The sequence below is a fragment of the Schistocerca gregaria genome, chromosome X (assembly GCF_023897955.1).
Source record: "Schistocerca gregaria isolate iqSchGreg1 chromosome X, iqSchGreg1.2, whole genome shotgun sequence".
Taxonomy (NCBI): Eukaryota; Metazoa; Arthropoda; class Insecta; order Orthoptera; family Acrididae; genus Schistocerca; species Schistocerca gregaria.
In genome coordinates, this window is record NC_064931.1 from 358,297,773 (window position 1) to 358,324,763 (window position 26,991).

General features: G+C 43.5%; 1 protein-coding gene across 1 annotated transcript in view; it reads right to left on the reverse strand.

Moving 5' to 3' along the window:
* LOC126298992 (melanopsin-like) overlaps positions 1-26,991 on the reverse strand; it is a 179,194-nt gene that overhangs the window by 15,324 nt on the left and 136,879 nt on the right. The window contains exon 2 of the mRNA XM_049990619.1: positions 9,046-9,476. Coding sequence (XP_049846576.1) covers positions 9,046-9,470 — 425 coding nt within the window. The 5' untranslated portion in view covers positions 9,471-9,476. The remainder of the gene's footprint in view (positions 1-9,045; positions 9,477-26,991) is intronic.

Below are 26,991 nucleotides of genomic sequence, written 5' to 3' on the forward strand. Positions count from 1 at the left end.
AAATCCCCACCAGAAAACCATCTAATTCAGGCGATTCTATAAGGAAGGGGGATGGTGAATATACTAAGACAGTGGATGAGACTCTGGATGTGCACCTCAAGACTCATTCCCCTCAAAACACTCTAGCAGACAACATAGACTAAGACTGAATACCTGAGAAGCCCTTTTATACAGATAATGAAAGGAAGAACAGTAAATCTGCCAAAGAATGTGTTGATTTTAAAAAATCCAGTGGACGGAGGGAACATTTGAACCACTCAAGTCACCTAAAGAAGATGGAATCATTGTCTTTCTACTGTAAGAAGCAGGGCTGAGTTTTTGCAGATTTGTATGCAGGCTGTTTAGGGTCAGCCTAGCAGAAGGAATCATTCCTAATACTTGGAGGACAATGAGGGTTGCTTTCATTGCAGGCCAGGGAGAACTGAACCTACCAAGGCCAACGTTACAACACCGATCATTCTGTCGATCTTTTTTTATAAGACATAATAAGAAGTTGGCTATTGAGCACGTTATGGAAGGTAGAATAACTAAGGTTCCTCTACAAGAAAACCAAGAGACATATCATCAGGTAAATCAATTGAAACAGTTTTCTCCAGCTTATTGGGAAGGTGGAGAACGTACTACATCTTCAGAAAACTGCTCTATGCATCTTCCTGGATATCAAAAATGGTTCAAATGGCTCTGAGCACTATGGGACTTAACATCTATGGTCATCAGTCCCGTAGAATTTAGAAATGCCTAAACCTAACTACCCTAAGGCCATCACACAACACCCAGTCATCACGAGGCAGAGAAAATCCCTGACGCCGCCGGCAATGGAACCCGGGAACCCGGGCGCGGGAAGAAAGAACGCTACCGCACGACCTCCTGGATATCGAGGGAGCTTTTAGGAATACGACCTTCGAAACAGTGGTTAGGGCTATAGAAGAAAATGGTACGTAGGTGGATTACGGCAGTGTTAAACAGAGGAAACGTGGAAGCGAACACGATGAATGATAAAATGGTGACCAACACCATTAGGGGGTGTCCACAAGGATGGGTTTTGTCCCCACTACTGTGGAACCTACTTATGACCGAACTCACTGAAGCGTTAAATATTAGAGGCTACTTTTGCCAAATGTACGCAGACGAATTAGTCAAAATAATATCTTGCAAGTTTGGTAGTACTTTAAAACTGTACATTGAATATTGTGCGAAACTGGTGCTGGAAACAGCATCTAAGATTCATCCCCAAAGAAACTCTCGCAGTACCATTTACGAGCAAGCATATACAGCACAGATACTGGAGTCTTACGATTCACGATGGAACTGTACCTGTAGAGGTTCTAGCGAAGTAATTATGAGTAACACTCATTGTGAAACCATCGTGGACCCCTCATATAAACAATACACGCTTCAAGGCAAAAAGTGCTGTTTTGGTCATTAGATAAGTATGAGGAAGAAACTAGTGTCCTAATTCCAAGAGTATGTACTGGGTATACATCATCGTAATAAAAAACATGACAAATTATGGGGTGACACTATGGTGGCAGAAATCAGAAAAGAAGGTGGCTGCTGAAGAGGTTGGCAATGTGTACGGACTCACCTGCTTAGCAATAAGACACTTCATTAGCAGCACACCCACTGCTGGAATGGAGACGGTGCTGGGCATGCCACCAGTACAACTGTGGGCTAAAATAGAGGCAGCGGCAGGAGCATACGGGCTAAAAGCTGGAAATAACTAGACACCCTTAGGATATTCTGAATCCCACACCATTACAGAGACTGTGGTCCCATGTAAAAAAGCTAAACTGGCCTAAGACTTCCATTCAGTCCCACGTTGCCCATTCTGATGTGGCAGGTGAAGATCGCAAAACGAAGGCGGAAATTTAAAATTTTGCTTTCAAGAAATCGTTCAGCAAGATAATCGTACAAACATACCACAATTTGACCATGGAACAGTCTCCCGAAGGGACGACATAGTAAGAAGCATCTCTGGCGTAGAGCAACTGCTGAAAAATTTGAAAGCAAATCAATCACAAGGTCCTGATGGAATTCTGATTCGGTTTCATAAAGAGTATTCTGAAGCACTGGCCCCTTACCCAGCCTGCATTTATCGCGAATCTCTCTCCCAGCACGAAGTCCCAAGAGACAGGAGAAAAGCGCAGGTGCCTACAGTATATAAGAAGCATAAAAGGACGGACCTGCAACATTACAAACCAATATCCCCAATTTCGGTTTGCTACAGAATCCTAGAGCATATTCTCAGTTGGAGTATAATAAATTCCATATTTCTAGTCTTCCGGAAATCATTGGGCGAGGTGTCACACTGCAAGCTGGTAACGAAGGTATCAGTATATGGAATAAGTTCACAAATGTCTGCATGGCTCGAAGATTTCTTAAGTAATGGAACCCAGCATGTTGTCCTCGATGGCGAGAGTTCACTAGAGATAAGGGTATCGTCAGGAGTGCCCCAGGGAAGTGTGATAGGACCGCTGTTGTCCTCTGTATATACATTCTTGATTTGGCGGACGGGATGGGCAGCAATCTCCCGTTGCTTGCTGATAATGCTGTGGTGTGCGCTAAGGTGTCGAAGTTGAGTGACTGTAGGAAAGTACAAGACGACTTAGATAAAATTTTCTGGTTAGTGCAACGAATGGCAGCTAGCTCTAAAAGTAGAAAAGTGTAAGTTACCGCGGTTGAGTAGGGAGAACGAACCTGTGATGTACGGATACAGTATTAGTAGTGTCTTGCTTGATATAGTCATGTCGTATAAATATCTAGGCGTAACGTTGAAAAGCATTACGAAGTGGAACTATCACGTGAAAACTGTCGTAGGGAAGGCGAATGGTCGACTTCGGTTTATTGGGAGAATTTTTATAAAGTGTTCTTCACTTGTTAAAGAGACCGCATGTACGACAGTGATGCGACGTATTCTTGTGTACTGCTCGAGTGTTCTGATCAGCACCAGGTCTGATTGAAGGAAGACAGCCAAGCAATTTAGCGGCGGGCTACTAGATTTGTTACTGGTAGGTTCGAACAACACATACGTGTCACGGAGATGCTCCGGGAACTCAGATGGGAATCCCTGAAGGGAAGGCAACGTCCTTTTCGAGAAACACTATTGTGAAAATTTAAAGAACCGTCATTTGAAGCAGACTGCAGGAGGATTGTACTGGTGCCAACGTATATTGAGCCAAAGAACCACGAAGATAAGATACGAATAACCAGAGCTCATATCGAGGCGTATAGGCAGTCACTTTTCCCTCGCTGTATTTGCGAGAGGCACAGGGAAGTAAATGACCAGTAGTGGTACAGGGTACCTCCGCCATGCACCGTACGGTGGCTTGCAGAGTATCTATGTAGATATAGAGATAGACAGGAATGGTCGGGGAAATGCCAGCTGACTGCACAATAACATCCCGCTGCTTTAATAAACCTTTCCGTGTAACTATCGGAAGTAAGAAGCAGTGGAAGAATGAAGCACGATATGGAGGAGACATAGTTTGGTTTGGTCGAAAATAGTCGAAGGGGCTCGGGGCGCTGTTATGCAGAAGACAGAGTGTACCAGGGGTCTCAGTCTCTCTAGGTAAACCGGCCACTATTTCCAGGCTAAAATATTTGGCACGAAGGTAATCCCAAAGGAGAATATGCGTAGGTGCTACAGAGGCCGCAGGATCTCCACTCATTCATACAGCCAAGCCATCACTATCAGTCCATCCAACGAGATCAAAGATCGTTGGAGGATGCCTGAAAGACTTTGTTAGATTGTGAGAAAGCGACAGGGTAAACAGGTTACGGGTTCCTGGTCATTCAGAAATTAGTGGTAATTAACAAGCTGATAAACTTGACTGGAGATGTGGGACGCCCCCATTTGTGGGACAAGAAACGGTCCTAACCGGAGCTATGCATTAAAAGAAGTTCTGTAATCCTGGGGTAGAACAGGAGACAGAATAAACTCATGGTAGGATCAATAAAAGGCCATGGAAACTTTGAGGAGCACCTACACACGATGGCTGTAGAGAAAGAAGCAACTATTTGTAGTCTGTGGGTTAATCTTCCAGTGCGAGGAGATGAAGATTAAAGAACACAGAATATTCGAGTCATCGTGCCCCGAAGGAAGTATGTCTAATGAAGGACCAGCGAAGGGCCTCCTACTACTCCTTAAGGGTAATGGTTGGCTTTAATAGAACCACAGGGAGTGAAACTGCACAATTAAACCTGTTTTGGTGCTAGAAATAGAGGGCTAGGTCTGCTGTTGTTGTATCTCCCTCTTCATAACAAATAACGAAAAGCTGAAAGGTGGAAACAATTATAAACATTTCAATTCAATAAACTTTACCAAGAGCCGTACACTTTAAGATATTTTATTTTATTTCGAAAGCAATCAGTTTCGGCAATTCATTTTGCCGTATTTAGGGGCCATACGATTTTTTTCGAATAAACGAGCTTAGCGTATAGCGTCACAAAACTGGATATCGCGAATCCCAGTCGCTGTGCAAGTGATTGATGCGAAGGTTTGACAACAATTAATCAGCTGCACAGCGACGGGGATTCACGATGTCCAGTTTTATGGCGCTATGCAACAAGCTCGTTGATTCGAAGAAAGCGTATGGGGCCTGAAGATGACAAAATTAATTGCCGAAACTGGTTGATTTCGAAATAAAATAAAATATCTTCAGGTGTACGGTTGTTGATAAAGTCTATTGAATTGAAAAGTACATACTAGACCACGTTCCCTGGCCATAATAGACAATCAGATAATATTAAAGATAGTCTTTACAAGGGAAATAAACTTGAAGACAATGTTATTTAAGGGGATGTGAAGATAATTGAAGATGCGATGAAAGTATTGATACTGCTATAAAGGCGAAATTCGCACTGAATTATTGAGGCCCACGGGAGAGCCACTCAAGACAACTTAATCAACCTTGTGTGCAAGTTATAAGTGACAAAAGACATAACCTGATACTTAGTTTATAAATTTCATTGTTAGTTAACTCTTTCTGAAAATATTCGTCTGGAGTAGAGCCCTGTATGGCACTGAAATGTGGAAGATAAGAAGTACTGAGAAGAAGAGACTAGACGCTGTTTAAATCTGGTGCTACGAAAGTATACTGAAGATTTTATGGTTAAGTCGATTAACGGACGAAGTGGTACTGAATCGTATTTGAAGGAAAAAAGGAATTTATACAAGAACCACATTAGAAGAAGGGATCGATTGACAGAATACATTGTGAAGCATCGAGGAATCCTTTAGTTTGGTGATGGAGGAAAGCGATGGGAGTAAAAACTTTAGAGAGAGAACAACATTTGACTATATTAAGCAACTACTAACGGATACACGTTGTGAAAGTTGTCGAGAGGTGACGAAACTTGACCAGGGTGGACATGGATGCAGAGCTTCATCCAACTATTCTCCACACTGATGACAACAACAACAGTAGCATCTATAACAACAACAACTCCCTCGAGTAACTCGTTTGTTGTCGCTGATTTACAATTCATCGTCTACTACAAATATATTCGTTGGAGAAAAGTCAAATTGATATGCTCCACGATGCTGATTGGAGTCCGGGACGCAAGATGAATACATGTTCATAATGAAAGTAACCAGAAAAATGGCGTTTTCATTTTTTGCTGAGGTAAAAGAACAAATGAGTTGAACTTTATCAAATTTACACGGAGAAAACATCAGCGAAAAAATGGTTGAAATGCCTCTGAGCACTATGCGACTTATCTTCTGAGGTCATCAGTCGCCTAGAACGTAGAACTAATTTAACCTAAATAACCTAAGGACATCACACACATCCATGCCCGAGGCAGGATTCGAACCTGCGACCGTAGCGGTCGCTCGGCTCCAGACTGTAGCGCCTAGAACCGCACGGCCACTCGGCCGGTGTCAGCGAGACCGAAGAGGAATCATTCAAAGTAAGCATGAAGATTAGTAAAAAATTTTAACTTTAGAATAGTGGATAAAGTATCTGGATAGCAAACCAAACGACTGATGATTAGGTTCTCACTTTAGTTTCCCGTTTGGCTATTCGCATTTACTCTTACTTTCGGTTCTGTTCAGCTAAACGCTGGGTATTTCTCCAAACAAAATCTTGAGGAGGTTAGTTAACATCCCACCATTTGCCTTACACCAATTACAACACTCCCAGAAACATTGATCACGATCTCGGGCTACACCATATTTAATATACTTGACAGGAAAGTACTTTGCTACAACGAGGCTACGTAAACCTACTTTCTTTTCTTTAAAATGATTCAAATGGCACTGAGCACTATGGGACTTAACTGCTCTGGTCATCAGTCCCCTAGAACTTAGAACTACTTAAACCTAACTAACCTAAGGACATCACACACATCCATGCCCGAGGTAGGATTCGAACCTGCGACTGTAGCGGTCGCGCAGTTCCAGACTGTAGCGCCTAGAAGCGCTTGGCCACTCAGGCCGGCTTTTCTTTAAAACAATGGAAATATATCTGATAATTTGCTCGGCATCTTCTTGAGTGTATCTGTGACACAACTGCCCAATGTACCTTCAACGAAATGAGTCTATTGTGCTTTTCGTTTTATGAAAACAAGAAAGCCAACTTTGAGGATGCTGTGATCGTATCCATGGAGTCCGAAAAAATGAATTCCAAATGGCAACATCTATTGTTTGTGAAGGGTGGTCAAATAAAACTGCCCCGAAAACTGTTTCCTTAAATTAGTAAGACCGTAATCTAAACGACGATAGAGTTTCATGGGTCCTGACGTAAGATAAAAGTCGATATCGATATTATCAGAAAGATGCAGCTACCGCACCCACCACACGAGCAACTTCGACAGAAGTTTAAGAGGCGTTCGGTGCAGGGAGCACAGTCAGTGAAGGCAGTAAAATTTCCTGCAGTCGAAGATCAGATGATGTCATTCCTTGTGATTTACACCTCGGCGGTAGGATGAAGCGTAAGACGTACTCAGATAATCCTTGCACAGATAATCCTTACACATGGGAAGCGCCTGAGCTGAATAATGAATCGACTGTTTTGACATCCCTTGCAGAGTGGCTACACTTGTCTGACAGAGTCATAAACTGCGCACATCACTGCATCTACAGCAGCATAGGTCGTTCCAAACGTTTTGTAAACTTTTCAAAAAATATTTAGCGCCATCCTCGTCACATGCCTTATTTTACGCCTCATTCCAAACGCTCATTTGATCACAGGATATGGCTATGTGCAACCACTTGGGTAATTCAGGTACAAATAAGCCTGCATTTTTACAACGTATCAGTAGAGCGTTCTGTGTCTCTGTTTGTGGAAGGAACAATGTCACTTGTGTATACTTTTCATTTCTCGAAGGATCATTCGCTCTAGACCTGAAATGTCGAAAGTAGAAATAAGCCATTAGCAACCAACATGCCACATAGGTTATGTTACACATCCAGATACAGTATATCAATTCCTTCTACATATTACAAATTATTTCCACCACATTCACTGTATTACATTTTTCTTTTTTTTTATTTGACATTTGCATGTATAAATTATATTCTCATCAGCTCGCAGAAAGAAATTGTATAGAATCCTTTTAACAAACGTTAAACACTCAGTTCGCTGCAACCTTAGAGAAATTTTTATGTTATGTTCTTTATATTTTAAAGGAAGCATTAACAACTGTGTGCCACTAACACTGTAATACTGAGAAGTGTTTGCTGTTGGATTCAGACCCACCTTACATTTCAAAGCGGTGGGTTACTCTGTACTGTAAATGGAAAAAATAAATGTACATTTGAATCTGTGTTCGCGTAGTGGTCGTCATCGGTCAACAATAACAGCGGATAACTGCTACATAGTAAATATAGATCGTAGGTACCAGCGAGTAAAATGCTACAGGACTGCTTGCTACCATTCTTAAGTCACCTTGGAGGACTGCATCAACCCAAGTTGTACGCTACACGGTCCACACTGGCAATTTGTACTCCAGTTGTCTATTACGAAGAACAGTACAATCCCCCATACCTCTGTTACGGAAGGGAACTCTGACAACGGAATCTTGGGAATCTTGATCATTGGCGTCGGGTTCTCTTTACCAACGAGTACAAGGATTCAGCTGATGTCTGATGGTCGTCGCAGAAGAATGTAGAGGTTGTTAGCTATTAATGCACGTCTCCGGCATTCGGTACCACAGATGGTCGGGGGGGAGGGGGGCACTCTTGTTTTGGCCGATATAAAACATCTGACGCATCTCCTTGCTGTCGATGATAATTTGAAGGTTGTATAATATCATTTCAGTATTCTCTAACATATTGTTCAGCCCTACTGTCAACAGTTCGGCGATGGATTCGCCTTTCAAGCGGATAACGCAGGCCCACCTCGTTAACACAGGAGGCAGAATCATCCGAATGGAAAGACCCCGCTATCAGCTGACACCAACCGATCTGAAAGTGCTTCCGACCTGTTGAAAATAGAATTGTGTCGTCGTCGGTGCCGACTTCACCACACCCTGAATGTTCATGGGACGGCCGCTTTGGAGGCTGAAATAGGCTAGAGCAGCAACGTGTCGATGATCTTCTGGCTAATTTGCCAAGGAAGACTCAAGCATTTTACAATGCACGGAATCAAGCAAACCAGTATTAAATGTTATCCGGCAACAAATTTTGGTAGCATAGATTCACACCGATATACAATATTGAATCGACTGCCTTAACTGTGGTTATTGTTTCCTTTTAACTCACAGTAAAGCTACTTTTAAATTTCATAAGACTTATGCAGTCATTCCCTGTTCTTCCTAATTATAAGCTCAATCACGTTCCCAGATATATAGTAGCGTACATTTTTTGAGCGTTATTGAAAGAACTTGTTGTTCTCTTCATTTATTATGGTGACATATTCAATGCAGATCCTTAAACTTTTTCCAGTGTTTCGTATGTTGGCCACACGAGAAATAAAAATTCATTTATCCACGAGTTATTTGTATTTGAATGATCATAGCTTCGTTATGAGAGTTTGAAAATGCACCATCTTTTTCTCGCAGTTCTTTAGAATGAAACAATTGTTAAGCAATGCGTAAGCGTACCTGAGGTTCATTATCTTCCTGTATTGCAGGGCATGCACGACAGCCACATAGCGATCCAGGGCGATGGCTCCCAAACTGTACGCTGAGGTCATGTGGGCGCTGCTCACGAGGAAGAAGCGCAGCACGCAGCTGAACCTCCGGGACCCGAGCACGTCCTGCGCCCAGCAGAAGTAGCGGAAGACGAGGAAGTAGCCGGTGGCGACGCCGACGTACGTGTCGGCCAGCGCGAGGTTGGCGGCGAAGCGCGCCGAAGCGGCCGTCCCGAGGACCGGGTAGTGGCGCCGGTACCGGCATACGGACGCCACGATGAACGAGTTTCCCAACACCATCAGAGCCAGCACCGTGTAGTCGATGGCTGCCTGGCCCGCCAACAGGGGTACACCACCCACCTCATCGCTGACGCCACGGTCCAGGCAAGACGACATCACCAGCTGTAGGCCGACAGCACGCAATGACAACAAGCTCACATCCTTCTTTTTTTTTAATGTTTATACCCGGGCTCGGTGAGGACATGGTTACCACCCAGATTCACTAGTAGTAGCATAATGCGGTTATTTTAAGCAAGGAGTGTCGTATTTCTAAAAGTGAGCAAATATTAATGTCTAATATTACTACACGGTAATTGGAAAAAGAAGTCTTTGATAGGCTTGAAACATCAGTGTATCGCAGTCAACATGTCTATAACAAATACGAGAGTTTCCGAAACGAATTGTCTATACAGAGCGTATCAAAATGAAGGCTCTTTTCCATATATTACATCCCACTTACAATTACAAATAGCCCATCAAAGGAAAGAGCAACTCAGTTTTTCTTACAAGTGTTCAATGTGAGTATCACTTGTCATACATCGAGTCGATAGGCTAGTTCTCCCAAAACATTTATCTGTGTGTCTGGAGTAATTGTTGTAACAGTGCAGTTTCTACAGTCGGTTAGATCACCAGGTAGCAGGGGCACATACACATGATCCTTTATGAATACCCAAAGGTAAAACTCTAATGGCGTTAGACCGTGTGTGAACTGACATACAAAACAGGTTCTATCATCCGGCCCCTTGCACTCAATACAGCGGTCAGGTATAACGTTATTTAACCAATCGCATACTGAGTTCTGCCTATGATTCAGCGCACCATCTTGCTCCCACATTAAGTTTGTAATTCATCTTCTTCCAGTTCAGTCGAGTACGCGATGCAAAAGCGAGAAGATAGATGCAAGCGCGCGGACGAAGTAGCAGCCTCGGCATCGCAGGAGCCGGACGATCGCCGTCCAGCGATGCCTGCGCCGCCGCCGGACCCATCGGCCACCCGGCTTACTACGACACAGGCTACAGCTTATGACGACATCGGCTTCAGAAACGGTACACTCTGGCAGCACCACGGATGACAACAACGGTGGGCCCAGGCCCCGGTCACGGCCGGTCAGCCACCATCCTCGACAACGCTCGCTTTCTGGCATTAGAAACACCTCCACGATCAGGATTGTTGCTCTGGGAAATAGGACCCCATCACGATTCCTATCGGATCGCAAGCTGACGACATTAGCCAATCGATCACCAAAGACGACAGGAAATGCGCGAGCAACAAGTCAGGAACCGCGCTGCCAGGGGCGCTCAGTTAATACCAAACAATGACACTAATACTGAGTCCGACGAGGACCTACACATATGAGCCCGCCTCCGACTCCGACATCGACCACCACTCGCGACTGACGTCGATGCGGACGGAGATTTCCAATTTGTCCGGTGGAATGAGACTGGACGCAAAAGGAAAAACTCACAAAACATAGACATCAGCCAACTTCAGTTGCCTGTTCCGACATCCTATAAGTTCGTCTCTCTCCAGACTGACGAAACAAATGGACATCACAGCACAACTGACGACTACGGGAGCAGGTACTCAACCTACTCCGGGACCGTCTGCGAAAGCTCCGATGCCAATGACCAAAATTCCATCTACCACAATTCAGTATACAGGACGATAACTCTCACTAAACGCAGAACTGAAGAAGCACGTCCATGGACCAATCAATGCCGTCTACAAAGTGATGCCATCAAATATCATTTGGAATCGATCGCAGACTAACGACTTTGTCTTCGCTTCTTTCTGAATGCCAAAATTCTGTTCTTTACGGCTCAACCACTAGCTGATAAGTCACCGAAAGTTGCAGTTAAATACCTGCCAGTGGAGATCACTGCAGATGCTCTTGAAAAAGAACTTCGATCCCTGGGATTTCCACAGTCGTCGATTCATCAGTTAAAATCTAGCGATGAACAGACGAATAAACTGTGTTAAGCTCCGTGCAGGTCCAACCAGTTGATGTGTGACACATTCTGGGCACTAAGATAAAATTTAGACTTGTCGGCCAAAGGAAGGATCCCCACAGTTCTTCCACATGGTATACTCCTGCTCACTACCACTCAGCTGCGTCAAGTGTACTGTAAATCACCCATCCATGGAATGCACCACGACTGCCACTCAGAAACCGAAGTGTTTCAGCTGCCAAGGTGAGCATCCTACTACATGGGGGGAGGGGGCGAGACTTCCTAGATTTCAGCAGGCACTGAAAAGCTACACAGCACAGCGCCAAGTAGCACCAGTTTACCAGCAGCAACAAGCCTCAAACCCACCAGCACCGCCGATGCACACCCAAAACCAGTTCTCGTCATTGCAACCAAAGGCAGTGCCATTAACTTCCACAGGAAGTCCACCTAACCGCTTGAATTGACAACCGCCAACGGGAGCGGCTTCAGACCAAACTACCTTTGACTTTTGTGAACTGCATCAGATGTTGTCCAGCAACTCGGAATTTATATCCACAGTCCACTAGAATAACATCATTGTAGTCCCTAGGGAAACCTTTCAAAAGTTCTGCAGCGCACCAGACACTGTCTCATAAACCTCTAAGGGTGCAAAACTTCACATTCTGTATCTTCAAGGCCAATGGAGTACTTTTCAAGAAACCGGAACTCGAGGAGTTTATCCTCCACCACAAAGTAAATGTTCTGTTTTTGACAGAGACCATCCTCCAGCCAACACAGTCCTTCAAGCTCAGAAATACGTCTGGTGATCATACTGATCGAGCTGGTGGCCATGGGGCACGGCCTTATTCCTTAACAAAGACATCACACATTCACCTGTCACCCTTCCTCAACATACCACCTTGAAGACGATGGCTTTCACCATCCACGTGGCTCATGATGCTGTCACACTACTTGAGTCCACAGAGAAAATTCAACGAACGAGACTTCGCAATTGTTGACCATTTCCATCGGATCCTCCTATGTGGAGATCTAATTGTGAAGCGCAACAGGTGGAAATCTGACTGCGGCAACAAAAGGGGAGAAAAACACCTAAGCAATTACCGTCGGCCCTGACGATCCGACACATGTTAAGCACATCAGGACCCATTGCTCTGATAATCTCAATGTGGCGATGCCAAAGAATCTCCTTCTCGATCTCCAACTCACCACCATAGTGGACTTCATCTCAAGCCACAACCCAGTCATTGTTACAACGTAGACCACATGCTGTTGCCCACATCTATGGTCACAAACTACGATCAGTATACTATATGGCTCAACAACAATGTCCACCCAACAGTGGACGCTCCAGCTCTGAGAGAATTGATGAGGCCGTCTCAGCTTTAACAGCGAAAATCAAACGAGCATTTCGACAAGCGTTAATTAACGCCACACACCGAACTCGACACTATGAGGATTTTTCTCCCGTACTGCAAGAGCTCAAGAATCGGGCCAGACACCGATGGCAACAGTCCTGCAACCCAGTTGATGTTAGGGAGATGAAGGGATTGCAACAGGCGCCTCATGTCGGAGCTATTGAACTCCGGTCAGAAGTAAGGAAGGATAGGATGGTTACTCTGTCCCTGTGATCTTAGAGTGAATGGAAACTGGTACGCTCCCTTTGACGAACGCAATCTTCGCAACTGGCTATTCAGAGCCCAACAGGCCAAATTAACGATCCTCTGAGCAAAGCAGAACTCTTCGCTACAACATTCGAAGCCCAAAATGCTATATATCGTAATGGTGGCAATGAAAACGTAGTACAGATGCGACAACTGGCACAGGAGATTAGGGACACAACTGATCTGACGCTGCCAGAACTGACAACACCAGCTGAAATCAAGATGCTGATTTGTGGGTTGGGAAACCATTCAACTCCTGGCCCAGGTGGGGTAACTAACGTGCAGAACACCTATCAAGAAATCCGTTGGTATTTCTCATCGAGATCTCATACTAGTGCCTGCTCCCTGAATATTTCCCCTCTCTGTGGAGGAACGCCCCCGCAGTCCTGCTACCAAAGCCTGGCAGAGATTTGAAACAATTAACCAACAATAGACCTGTAAGCTAGCTATGGGCGTTATCAAAATTTCTGGAACGGCTCATCCTTGTCAGACTGTAACAGCCAATTCTGGACAATGACATCATGAGACCCGATCAGTTTCCCTTCCAGAAGAAACCATTTTCCAAATTCCAGCATCTACGAGTGACAGAATACATCGCTTACAACCTTAATGTGTCAAACTACACAGCTGATGTTTTTCGTGATGTGAAGAAGGCTTATGATCGTGTATGGAAGGAAAAATTACTGATCAAAATTCATAACCTGTGATTAATTCCGCTCTCCTGTCTCTGTCTCATTGACAGCTTCTTCCAGCCTCGGCTACTCTTAGTTAAGATCGATGGGCATCGTTCGTGCTTGAAACATCTTATGGGCGGCGTGCCCAGGGATTCGTCATCTACGTAGACGATTTCTCAACTCTGCCGTGGGTGGTATTGGCCCAATTGGCTGATGATACCGTACTACTGTCGAGCAGCCGTCAAATGACTGCAGTTATTATGCGTCTTCAGCTACAGCTCATTGCCACCAAACAGTGGGCTGCGGACAATGCCATCACCTTTAACGCTGGCAACACTCGTGCTGTAACGTTTACACGTCGGCGCCCTGACTTGCGCGACAGGCTCACCCTTCACCATAGAGAACTAGAATGGACTGACCTCGGCAAACATTTGGGAGTCATCATGGACAGCAAACTCGTCTTTAAACAACACTTCCAGGAGAAGAGGGTGCAGATTTGTCGCCTCATCATATAACTGTACCCTCCACTTGCCAACACTGGTATGCAAGTTCACATGAAACTTCGCCTCTTCCGCGTAACAGTCCTACCAGCGATCTTGTACAGCTGTTTTCGTGGGGAACAACATGTCCTTCTTTCCAATCTTCGAGTCATTCAGGGACTTCAGAACCTGTACTTGTTTTTATTTTTATTTTTTTAAACGTTATGGGACTTACCTACTAAGGTCATCAGTCCCTACGCGTACATACTACTTAACGTAAATTATCCTAAAGACAAACACACACACCCATGCCCGAGGGAGGACTCGAACCTCCACCGGGACCAGCCGCACAGTCCACGACTGCAGCGTCTGAGACCGCTCGGCTAATCCCGCGCGGCCCTGTGCTTGTGTCCCACCCTGGAGACACTGAGATGTGCACGAGGATTGGATCTTCACGCTGAGCTGAACCAACCGACTGTTCAGGAGTCGATCATACGTACCACACAGAATTTGCTGGATAAGGTCGAACTCCTTTGTCTGTACTCGAGCTACCTGGAAGACACGCACTCTGTCACGCCTCAATAACTTCTGCACCAGTAGCCTACATATCATAAGAATTATGAGCCCACAGTCCTTGTAAGATATAACTAAAGATATTGTTACATAGAAGTCCAGTAACTAAGTCAATAGGACTTCAATTTCACCACAAAAAAAGAAAAACTCTTCCAATTGAGGAAAGAGACACAGTTCTAATGTATCATGATAAGAAACATCAGTTACAATTGCTTCACCAAAAAAAGAGAGACCCATAAACTTTCCGGCGTGATATAGTACAAAAAGCAATCAATTCAGGGAGACTCTCGTTGCTACTGTATCCTCTTGTGGGGCTTTCATGAGCCCATATGTGATATTGGGTTTGTTCACATTTCAACTTAGGTGAAATTTTGACTCATTACTGAAGAGTCGAACCAGAAAATGCAGGAGCTGGGTTTTACACGTACTACTGTATTAAGGGTGTACTGCTAATACCTCGACGTGTGAAATACCACCGCTGGCAAATGCAGTTGCCGTGGTTGCCACTGACTATTGTGAATAGTAATAGCGGGTAGGTGGGTGACAGTGCAGCTAACCGCTCGTTAATTCAAGCTGAAGAACAAAGGATAACAGCTGGATAAAAAATGGGGGGAGGTGAGCAGGGATTGGGCAACATAATTAAAAAGCTAAATCTCTCCTATATCAAAAAGGAAAGTTCTTGCCCTATCATCAGCTACAGTAGGCTACCTTCAGCTTCTGTGTTAATACAATATTACGTTGAAGATCACTCAATTTGTATTCCTTTTAACGCTCATAAACAATAAGTGTAGACACTCTTAATGGAGATTTTGGCCACTTAAATGTCGTACCTGAGTCAAAGTAAGCTCTGTCACGCAGGTATATAGGTGACATGATCTCTTAAAAGGACGTGTTCGAAACAAGTCCACTTTAAGCAAACAATATTCTTAGCTCCAGGGTAAACAAAAACAGAGTTATGTGAGTACAGTGTCTGATCAGTTTACTAAGTACATTTTAATTATCTTTGTTCGTTGAACTAGGTATCTGCGTCGTTTTCTTTGACCTGATCGTAATACACTGAGTAGCCAAAAACGTGAAAAAGAACAGTGACACGAATCGGTACTCCACTATTAAAACATAAGCGATACGTTTGTCTCACTAGTGTCCTGGTAGAAATGGCTTGCTGACACACCACATTCAAATAGACCGCGATCTAATTCACAGCTGACAATCTCTACGCATGTGACGTGACATCCGTTAGGCATACATTTGTGCTTGTTCTCTGCGGTAGTTTATGCGTGTGAAACATTGTGTCGCGATAATGGAGATCCGCTGTAGGAACTACTGAAATATTATACGAACGAGTGGTGTCTGTGCTTCTGGCCATGTCCGAAAGAACAGCCATCACACGGAATCCGCAGCTGTACTACGCATTGTTCAAACTGAAGGTGGAGGGAGGAGACAGGAAAGGAAAGTATCTGATGATATGAGCGGCATCGGGACTTTATGCGCAATCGCCGGCAACAAGTGAAAATGTGTACGGGCCCTAGGCTTGCACCTGGGTCTCCTGCCTACTAGGCAGTTCTGTTAACCACTGCTTCATTCGGATACGTTCATCGCAAATGCTCGGATTATCTCGGCACGCTCCTCGGCCGACCCGCATTCCCCTCTAGCGTTATCTATCCGCAGTCCTCGTCCGTGTCCTCCATGCTCGCTACTTTTAGTCCGCAGCTCGTGGTCTAGTGGCCAGCGTTGCTGCCTCTTTATCACAGGGTCCCGAGTTCGATTCCCGGCCGAGTTGGGGATTTTCTCAGCCCGGGGACTGAGTGTTTGTGTTGTCCTCCTCATTTCATCATTATCATCATCATCATCATGATTCGTGACTGTGGCAATCCTGGACTGTGTAAAAATTGGGACCTAGTACGGGCGCCGATGACCGTCCAGTTGAGTGCCCCACAAACCGAACTACATCATCATCATCATCGCTAGTTTCAGATTCCCACTGGTGGTCGAACGATATTGTGCGTCCGCACCGAAGGTTGTGGATGTCCGAAAGAACAGACACCACACATTCATAAAACTGATTCGTGTGAATAAGCAATAAATTCACAGTCTTCAGTGAGGATGCACAATATCTTTTGACCTCCGGCAGAAATGTAAAATTAGTGAGCATGGAGGTCACGATCGGGGCCTGCAAATGGGTGGCGCTAGGTGGGAGTGCGGGTTGGTATGGGAGCGTGACTACACAGTCCGTGCATTTGGGGTAAACACTGTGTCCTGATGTCGCAATGGTTAACGCAGCTGCCTACTAAGCAGGAGATCCCATGTTCGAGTCCAGGGCTGACGCATATTTTCGCTCGTCACCGCCAATTCTGCGTAATGTCCCGGTGCAGCTGATATAATCAGATCCTCTCCTTTCTCTTCTCCCCCCTCCACCACCAATTTACATACTACGAAGTTGTGTGACCTATGCGTCTTCCGCCGATTACAATCTCACTTTCGTATCAGTTAGCTCAAGACGTAATGCCATGTTCAGTGCTCACCTTTCCGTAACAAACTGCTCAGATACATTGTCTACAGCGCACATTACAACGCCACTAGCGGCATCATTAGGGTGTCACACACGACCATCTTGAGCATCAACGGAATAATACGCATCGATGGCAGAGATTGTCGACATATAGGTTTAGTGGGACATTCGGCCAAGCAGGTCATGCACCTGAGAAGCAATGAAGATGGCAATATAACTGGAAGTGAGTTCTCTTGTCGCAGCTATTTCATGCTGATCATCATCAACTACGCAAGGCCACAGTCTTCTCACCTCCACTGTCTCTGAACTATGGGTACGACGTCACCCCACTTCGCTGAACTGAGCTGTAATCATCATCTCACTCTGCTGTACTGCCACAGGAATTTGTCTCTGTCAGCTGTGTTTGACTACAGTAGATGCTCTTGGAAACATCTCCTCTGGATTCATATATAAGTGACCTACCTTGGGTGGAGCGATCTGAATTTGATCACATTATTATCAAATGAAACTGACTGCACACTCTGATAGACGCTGAACATATGGAACTTTAAGTACCTGTTTCTTCGGCCTCGTACATTTACTTGTGGACTGTTTTCATCGGATGCAAGAATTCGGTGGTTAAAGTTTTCATAATATCTGATGGCCAGTGTATACTGTAAATATAAATGTATTTATTTACTCCTGTAGGTTACATTAGGGACAATCGTTCCTGTGACCTTTGGCCATTCAGTCAAATAGACGCAAGTGAACAGGCATACACATGCTCACTTGCGTTCATTAAATTCAGTGATCGTAGAATGACGTATTTCGTTCGACACAGAATCACAGTGACAACTGACGACCAGTATACGGTCATATCGCCAGCCGGTGTGGCCGAGCGGTTTTAGGCGCTTCAGTCATGAACCGCGCGATCCCTATGGTCGCAGGTTCGAATGTGATGTCCTTACGTTACTTAGGTTTAAGTAGTTATAAGTTCTAGGGGACTGATGAAATCAGATGTTAAGTCCCATAGCGCTAGAGCCATTTATACGGTTATACAGAGAATGTTCACATTGATACGACTGTTTAAGGATTCTGTAGTAGGCTTCACTAGACTATGAATCGCCAGCAGATTCGAAAGGAACATAGGATGTGCCCACAGGCAGAGTAGTTGGATCGGTGACGTTCTCATCAAAGATAGCCGTATTATCGTGTGTGGCGAGAGTACTGGAAGGCGTTAGACACAGAGCTGCATTGCCGACTTGATAACCTGAATACGAGAACAAAGAGTACCTTCACAAATATTAGATTGTTTCAAGAACCCAGTAGGTTCCTCTAGAGCTGAGCTCTCAACAGAAACGAAAGGAAAAAGTGGCGTTCGGAAAGTCAGCGTAATAGGACCGAAAACGTTCTCAAGACACACCTTCCATCCAAAACATACAAGACCGGTTTCATTCTGATTGATGACGACGCCAGTGCAGCAACTACGGTGGCAGCTTCAACTAAAACCGTAAACAACAGTCATGCGTCCCAGCTATCAGTCGTGAGAAGGGAGCGTTAGGCAGTGGACGCGCGGCCATAGTGTGTAAACGTTGATTACCACATCACAAGGGTGCGACGAATTGAACACCACTAAATCAAGTATTCCCGACATTCTTCAGAACGTTTTGAACAAGAGAAAAATTTATGCAAAATATGTCCACACACCTTGACTCCCGAACAGGGACAACGACGCGTGGACGAACGCCGCGGCCTGACTGCAATGAAACACGCGGAAAATTCTTTCCTGAAAAAACATTGTCACTGGTGAGGAGATTTGGCGTTGTCAATACGAAACTAGCACAAAACTGTAACGTGTGGAGTGGATGTCTCACAGTTCTCAAGAACAGAAAAAGGTGGGAACGAGAGGCGCAGGTTGAATTCTCCAAGACAGAAGAAGGTGAGAATCTGAGGCGCTAGTTGTACAACATCACAAAAATGGACTTTCCTGATATTTTAATATTGTTATGAAGACGTTCTGTATGTACTCAGATGGGGGCAGCGGGGGAGGAGACTTGTAGAGCGCTTGAAGTCTTAAAACCACAGTCTAGACAGTTCTCTACTTTTTATTAATCCAGTTCCGAAATATTGAGACTGTAGATAAGCAGTTGTCGTGTATGGGCAACAGTATTTCCAGAATGTTCACTGATGCTGGTATTGTCTGCAGGATTATATGGACAGAGCACGACAAGAAATTGGTTTTCTCGTTTTGAGGAGAATCGTTTTGACATTAGTGACTCTCCACGTTCTGGAAAAACTTCGGGATTTGATGAATATCGTTTAAACGCATTAATCCACAATTATCGGTGTCAGTGAACTCGAGAACTGGCAGATGTTACGACTTGTGATCATTCTATTATTATGGGACATTTGCATGCAACAGGGAAGGTTCAAAAATCGGGTGTATGGACAGCGCATGTTTTGAACCAAAATCTGTGGGCGGCCATATGTGCATCTCTGCTTGCTCCTCATCAATTGTATCGTGAACAGCATCGACAATTCCTATCCTGTACCGTTACTGGTGGCGATAAATGGTGTCTTTATGCTAACATAGGGGAGAGAAAGGAATGGGTCAGCCCAGACAGAGCAGCAGTTCCCCGTACAAAGACCTGCGCGCATCCACACAGATAATGTTATGCATCTGGTGGAACAGCCATCGTGTGATGTACTATGAACTGCTTCCTGTGGTGTAACCATCACTGCTGACATTGAAGGCCAACAACAGAGACGTATTGCACATGGAGTCCGACAATAACAGCATCCTTGAAGACTGTGTGAAATGATGCTTCTCATTCCGCACCCACCTTATTCACCTGATCTAGCCCCTCAGATTTTCACCTTTTCCACTATCTGTCGAACAGCCTTCAAGGAAATTGCTTTTCGGCTGAACACGAGCTCCGAACGTGGCTCTACGAGTTCTTCACCTCGAAACCACTTGGTTTCTACAGACTCGGAATGGAAAAGTTACCCCAGCATTGGCAGAATGTTGTAAATAGTGAAAGAGAATCTAATAATGATGACTAAATTCTCTGTTATATATATGTGACGTGTTTGTTAAGCGAATGGAAAAACGCTACGAACTTATGCATCAACCTAATATTTTGTTCTCAGTATGACAGCTCTTCCCAAATATCTTTAACGCTAAGTTAAACTTTAATTTTCCTTCCTTTCTTCCATTTTTAAATGTGCATAAACGCAGAATTATGTCAAAATAAAACACTAAAAGCTTACCTCTGAAGTCTGGCGGGAATACAAATGGATGACATATTTTTTGGGTCGGTAAGTGCATTGCAACAGTTAATGAAACAGCGGCAAGACGCTAGTGCTACCACATTATATTTTAACTTTCCGTCAACAACCAAGTCACAAGAGACGTAGCTTAACCAGGGATTTCACAAAGATGTGTGACGATATCAGCGGTGTCTTTCGCAGAGGAACACTCACAGCATTTGTTTTAAATAACTTAGAGATCAACCTAAATCTGGGTGGCTGCACTGGAATAGCTAGGTTGCTCTTCCTGAAGGCGTCTCAACTACCACACCAGCTCAGTGTTCTAGGACACTGCTCCACTGTTTGTAATCCTTGTCAGGCTGCCCAGGCAGTAAACATATAAGGCTTGGCCAAAAATATAGAAACACCAAACACACAACACAGTATCATACTTAATACGTTATAGAGAACCGTTTGGCATTCAAAAGAGCTTCCAGGGGTCCCGGAGGGGATGACTATATGTCCTGAATGCTTTTCAAAGCAATCTTGTACCATTCTGCATGCAAAGTAGTGGAAACTTCACATAACGATGAAGTTGACACTAGTCACGCACTTCTCTCCTAAGTAGACCACAAAGGCTCAATACTAGTGAGATCTGGCGACTGTAGCCGACAGGGAAAATGTGACAATAGATCCATGTACTGAGAAAAACTATCCTGAACGACGCACGCTGTGTGAACAGAAGCACTGATGTCGACGAGCACCCACGATCGGATTTACTTAGCCACGACATAATGTACTCAAACGACACAGAACACTGTTCTGATCACAACTGACAGTTACAAGGTATTAAGAGCATTACACAAGTGCGTTTAGTGGTCAAATACAACAGTTCAGCCCGTAGGTTGGCTGTAATCTTAATTTAGGTTCAAGAATGCGTTTCTCGCGGTGTTTCCATTATTTCGTCCACCCACTGTAGAAAAACATTGAGAGTCGCACGATCAAGGTGTGGAAATGATGATCTATGGAAAAAATAGACATTTTTTCCTTGAAATTCAGTTTGGTAAAGTTAAAGACCAGGTGTTCGAGACGGGGTGAGATGTACTAGAACGTATACAAAAGCATACAGAAAGTCATTATTTCCTTACCTTATACATAGTTACAGTAGGTCCACTACCCTACACGGCACTACACTCTGCACTGTACAGTAATTTGTTCAGTTGGACAGAAGGTTGTTTGAGGTCTGTGCGATTTCTTTCTCTCTGGAGCTCTCTCCTGCCAGTGACTTTTAAGATGTCCCTACTGATGCAATATAGCGGTTTTCCATCCTCTCCCGGGCTACTAATGAAGAATGGTGTCGCTCTAATTCTGTCTTTTTCCAGCCATTTGCCCTAACTACAAGTATTTCTTTTTAGGGTCTGAACCCACTGTATTGCCACACTGGTGTTGTGCAAAATGATCAGCTCTTTTGCTGAGCAGCTGATGTTGACAATCAACTGTCGAACATGCTGTATCAATAATTTTTGTTGCTACATACCAAGTAAGAAAATGACCAAGGTACGAAAACATGATATCCATTCATTTCCAATTATTCTTGGACAAAGAGTGACTCGTGTTTAGCACACATGACGTAACAGTGTTTATTTTTGAAGCGGTATCCAAAACTTATTCTCTGTTTTTATCTCATCCAATAATATTTTAATTGCACCAGTGGCAAATAAAACAAATTTTATTTGAAGTTTCTGCGAAGTTGCATTCACTTTAACTCCTTAATTATTGTATGAATACCCTACTTGTTACAGTTTCCTGCTTCAGTCATGCATACACAACATCATGAAGTTAAAACACTATAGCAACACAACGAATGTAAAACATTTCATATACGAGAATAGTGTCCTTGATCTGAACAACTACGATACAGATGCGGATTACACACGCTTGTTTTTTATCATTAAACAGACATGTCAATGACACTATCTTTAACAGGCCAGATAAACTAAAGAAAAGTAAATGATAACAGTTCAAGTCATAACCGTAAGAAACCAAGCTTACTGTGCAAATGAACATTACCTGTAAACGATTTATCGCAACCCAATCAAAACACATGAACATTAGTGTTGTTTATGTGTATGCTGCGTATTTGTGTGTGTGTGTGTGTGTGTGTGTGTGTGTGTGTGTGTGTGTGTTTTCAATTTCTTTTCGTTTTATTCGTCTAGACCTACAAGAGCTTAGCACTTAATCTGCAATTAATGGAGAATATCATCGGCATCGGCATTAGGCATGAGTGTGAATAGGCGCTTAATGTAAAGAGAATATGAGAAGGCTCCAATTTAAAATGCAAAAACTTAATTGCATTTATTATAATGACGTATCTATAAATTCAGGAATCCTAAGATGTTAACTACATTCGTTTCAGTAGTCCGAAATCTGTTTCTTCATTTCGTGCTTCCCTCGTTCTCCACTGCATCATAAAAGATTTCTGCCCACATCTTCCTGATTTTGAGAAGACCACAGTACCAACACGTGACGGAGTAAAGTGGAACACACAGAAACCTATCTGCCGGCCAAGATGACACACTCGTGTGACCTCATCATCATATTTCGTGTTGTTGAGCGGACGTGTCACCTGGGAATACGGTAGTAACAGAGATCTTTAGCGAAATGAGGCAGGTAAGGTCAACGCGCTGACACTATTAAACGAAAAGTCAAAGAAATGCACTTCATATTTCTAACGGCGAAAATAACACTCCCTGTAAAATATAGTATCTAATTTGAAAATGTTAAGTGTTTTGCTTCCATTTCAAGTTCTGCGTATGTGAGCGGTATTGCAGTTTCACGTTGGTCGCGGTGTGGTTTTGCAGATGACGGAGGTTTCGCAAAATATCATTCCAAGTCTCTAACGTCCTCCTGTTGAATATACACTCAGGTAATTAGAAACAACAGGGTTTCATGTTAGCATCTCTTCCCCGAATCCCATACATAATTTGATGCGTCTCCTTCATTTTGAATACAATATTTTGTGACACGCTACAGTTATTGATAGTCCGCTTTCGTAGCGGAGTGGTTAGCGCGAATGATGCTCATGCGGAAAACCCGGGTTCATTTCCTTCGTGCGAGGACTGGAGATGCCATCTGAGGAGCTGCTTGAATGAGAAGTAGCAGCTCCAATGTCTGGGAACTAGACAACGGTCAGAGAGCTGTGTGCTGACAGCTATGTCCGTAACGAAGCATCCGAATGGCATCATATGCCATAGGATGGTGATCGATCTGCGTTGCCAAGTCCAACATATATGCTCTGCAAACAACCTTACGGTGTGTGGTGGAGGGTACTTTATTTACCAGTATCACTCCCCCATTTTCCTGTCCCAGCCAGGTATGATTCGCGGGGAAACCGATTGCTGGTAAGCTTACGTGTGGGCTTTAATCGCTCATAATTTTATCTTCTTGGTCTTATAGCAAGGTATACTTAGAAATACATTGATTGACTTTTCTAGGAATGTAGGTTCTCGGTAATTTGACAGCAAACCGTGCAGTGAACCCGAACGTTTTCGCTGCAGCGTCTGCCACAGGAGTTTCTGAGCATCTCTGGGTCTCTTTCCGTTTACTAACCGAACCTGCAACGAATGCGCTGCTCTTCTTGAATCTTCTCTATTTCCTCTATAAGTCCGATCTGGTATGAATCCTGTAATGACGAGCAGTATTCAAGCATTGGTTGAACGAGTGTTTTGTAAGCTATTTCCTTTGTTGATGGACTACGTTTCCTGAGGAATCTTTCAATGAATCTCAGCATCGCACGTGCCTTATTCACAACAAAATTTTATATAATCGTTCCACTTCAAATCGGTCCGTACACACTCTTTAAGGTTGTGAAATTAACTGCTTTCAGTGATGTTTCTGCTATTTTGTATCCATACATTAAAGGGTCTTTCCGTTTATGTATTTGCAGTACTTCATATTTGTTAACGTTGAGGGTCAACTGCCACTCCCTGTATTACGCATCGTTCCTGTGTAGTTATACCTGTATTTCACTATAGTTTTGTAGCACTGAGGCATCTCTGTACACAACAGAATTATCCGGCAAAAGCCTCATGGAACTTCAGACGTTATCTACTAGGTCATTATACACAGGGTGTCCCAGAAATGTTGTGACAAGCTTCGAGGACTTGTAGAGGGTGTCTTGAGGAACAAATCAAGGATAGGAAGCCGTGTCCAGATGTGTTATCCGACGACGCTATACGGCGTCGAAGTTATAGACGCTGGCACGTAACACTAGGCCAAACCCTCTGACAGCCAACATAATTCTGTGCGCTGACGGACCGTAGGCAGAACGTGGGCATTGTTGCTTGTTATTCAATGATGGTGACTGATTGCCTCGATCACCAGTGGGAAAGCTAGCCGTTGTCTAGAAAGTCCTTGTCTCCTATGAACTCTACGCTCTGTTGCGTCATGTGACGTAGGTAATTGGCCTAGTGATTGCATCATCCATATTGGTGACGTCATCGCTGTCACCAGTGACATCATCATCCATACCTGTTTGTAGCTAGGACACTTTCCCCATCCCTTCCCCTCCTTATCTCCAGCAACTTACAGTACAGTATTAAAAATCGAAAGTAGAGAAAACATCACATTTGAGTTAATGAAAAATTTAAAATACTCTTCCCCTTTCTACATGGAAACAGAAACTAATTGTGTGCTTTATACTTCCTCCTCTTTACAACCAATCAGATCGTAGTACTAATAAGTCAAATTACGTTACTTTTTATGGACTCACCAAGTCATGTCCCCTCCCGGCTCTTATCTCAGCCAAATGATAGCGTATTATTAAATATCCAAAGTGGTTGAAACAGCAAAATTGTGATAATAGAAATCGCTCTCTTCGTCATATGTAAAAAGACAAACTGAGTGCTTTATACATCCGCGACGTCCTCTTTCTGACCATCAGAATATAGAATTTATATGATGTTCCTGGTATATAGTAACATATTACGTAACCTCCCATTAAAAGATAAAGATATACATTACTTCCTTGAATCTCAACTATCTTCATTATTTCTGGTTCAAAAATAGTGTGTAAGATAGTTACATTATTTGTGTACCGACCAACCGTGTACAGTATTTTTGCAGTTCCCCTCCTTTTTCTAAAGCAGTTCTACATAATCCAAGTTGATGGAAATAGGACAATTGTGTGTTTCATACCCCTTTCCCTTCCCAGTAAACTATAAGCACTACATGCATAATGGTAAATGCTGGACGCTAAACGATAAATGGCAGACGTTATATGCTAAATTCTGAAACGGTAAACGGTAAACACTAATGCCAAACGCTAAAGTGTAGACGATAAGCGCCTGATGGGAAACGCTAAATAGTAAACGAGTAAAAAGTAAATGCTAACCAGTAAAAGCTAAACGCTTAACGTAAACAATAAATGTAAAATGGTAGACGCTGAATGCTAAAGTCAAAAGCGTTTGTGTACGTAAGCATACCTGTGGATAACATTAAAAATGATTCCAAGGTCCAAATGTTACGCATCATTAACATACACATATACCTCTGTATTTCTTACACAAAAAATATGGTACAAATCTGTGTTGTCCAGTAATGTCTCACTTGTAACTGTATCAAAATTAACTTATTATTTTAATGTATTACTGAGGAAAGAAAGGCTAAACAAACAAAAAATATTTTCAAGGGGACTTTCAAAATTTATACTGTGAAAATATAAGAATATAAAGCACATTATACATTGTCATCTACACTTTATACATCATCAACTATTCCAAACAATAAATTCTTGCCGTTTGAGTAGATATTCGGAACAACTTCATTAGACAATGAAGACTTCAGTGCTGTATCTTCATAATTGAAATCGCAACGGCACTTAATACCATTTGCCAGCAAACTGTGTACGTTACGAATAACATAGCTATCAACCAACTTTTTGTAATGGAAGAGAAACCGTGAAATAAATACAGTCATACCTACCGTACTCTTCAAAAGCATCATATCGTTCGTAAAAGGTGTAGCACTCTCTCTGAAGTGAGTGTGTTATTCGGTCACTGACTTCTGTAAGAGCTTGCTTATCACCAATGACTTCCTGTGTGACAGCTACCGTAAGTACTATTGCAAATGAAACAAGAGTCTTCTTTCAGGGATTTAACATTAACTATTTCCACTGTGTGGCACTTTTGGAACAGAAACTGACATTTTTATACATACAATCAATCATGTACCAGTAGTTTCAATTTCGTGTGTGTCTTTGTTATTCTCTCTTCCACGATATGGTTGAAATGGCTCTGGGCACTATGTGACTTAACATCTGAGGTCGTCAGTCCCCTAGAACTTAGAACTGCTTAAACCTAACTGACCTAAGGACAGCACACACATCCATGCCCAAGGCAGGATTCGAACCGGCGACGGTAGCGGACGCGCGGTTCCAGACTGAAGCGCCTAGAACCGCTCGGCCACACCGGTCGGCTTTCCACGATATATTATGCACATTTTAACTCCGTTGAGGAAGTTGAGTCCGGCGGACTGATGGTCGATAATCTGGATAGAAGAGATATCT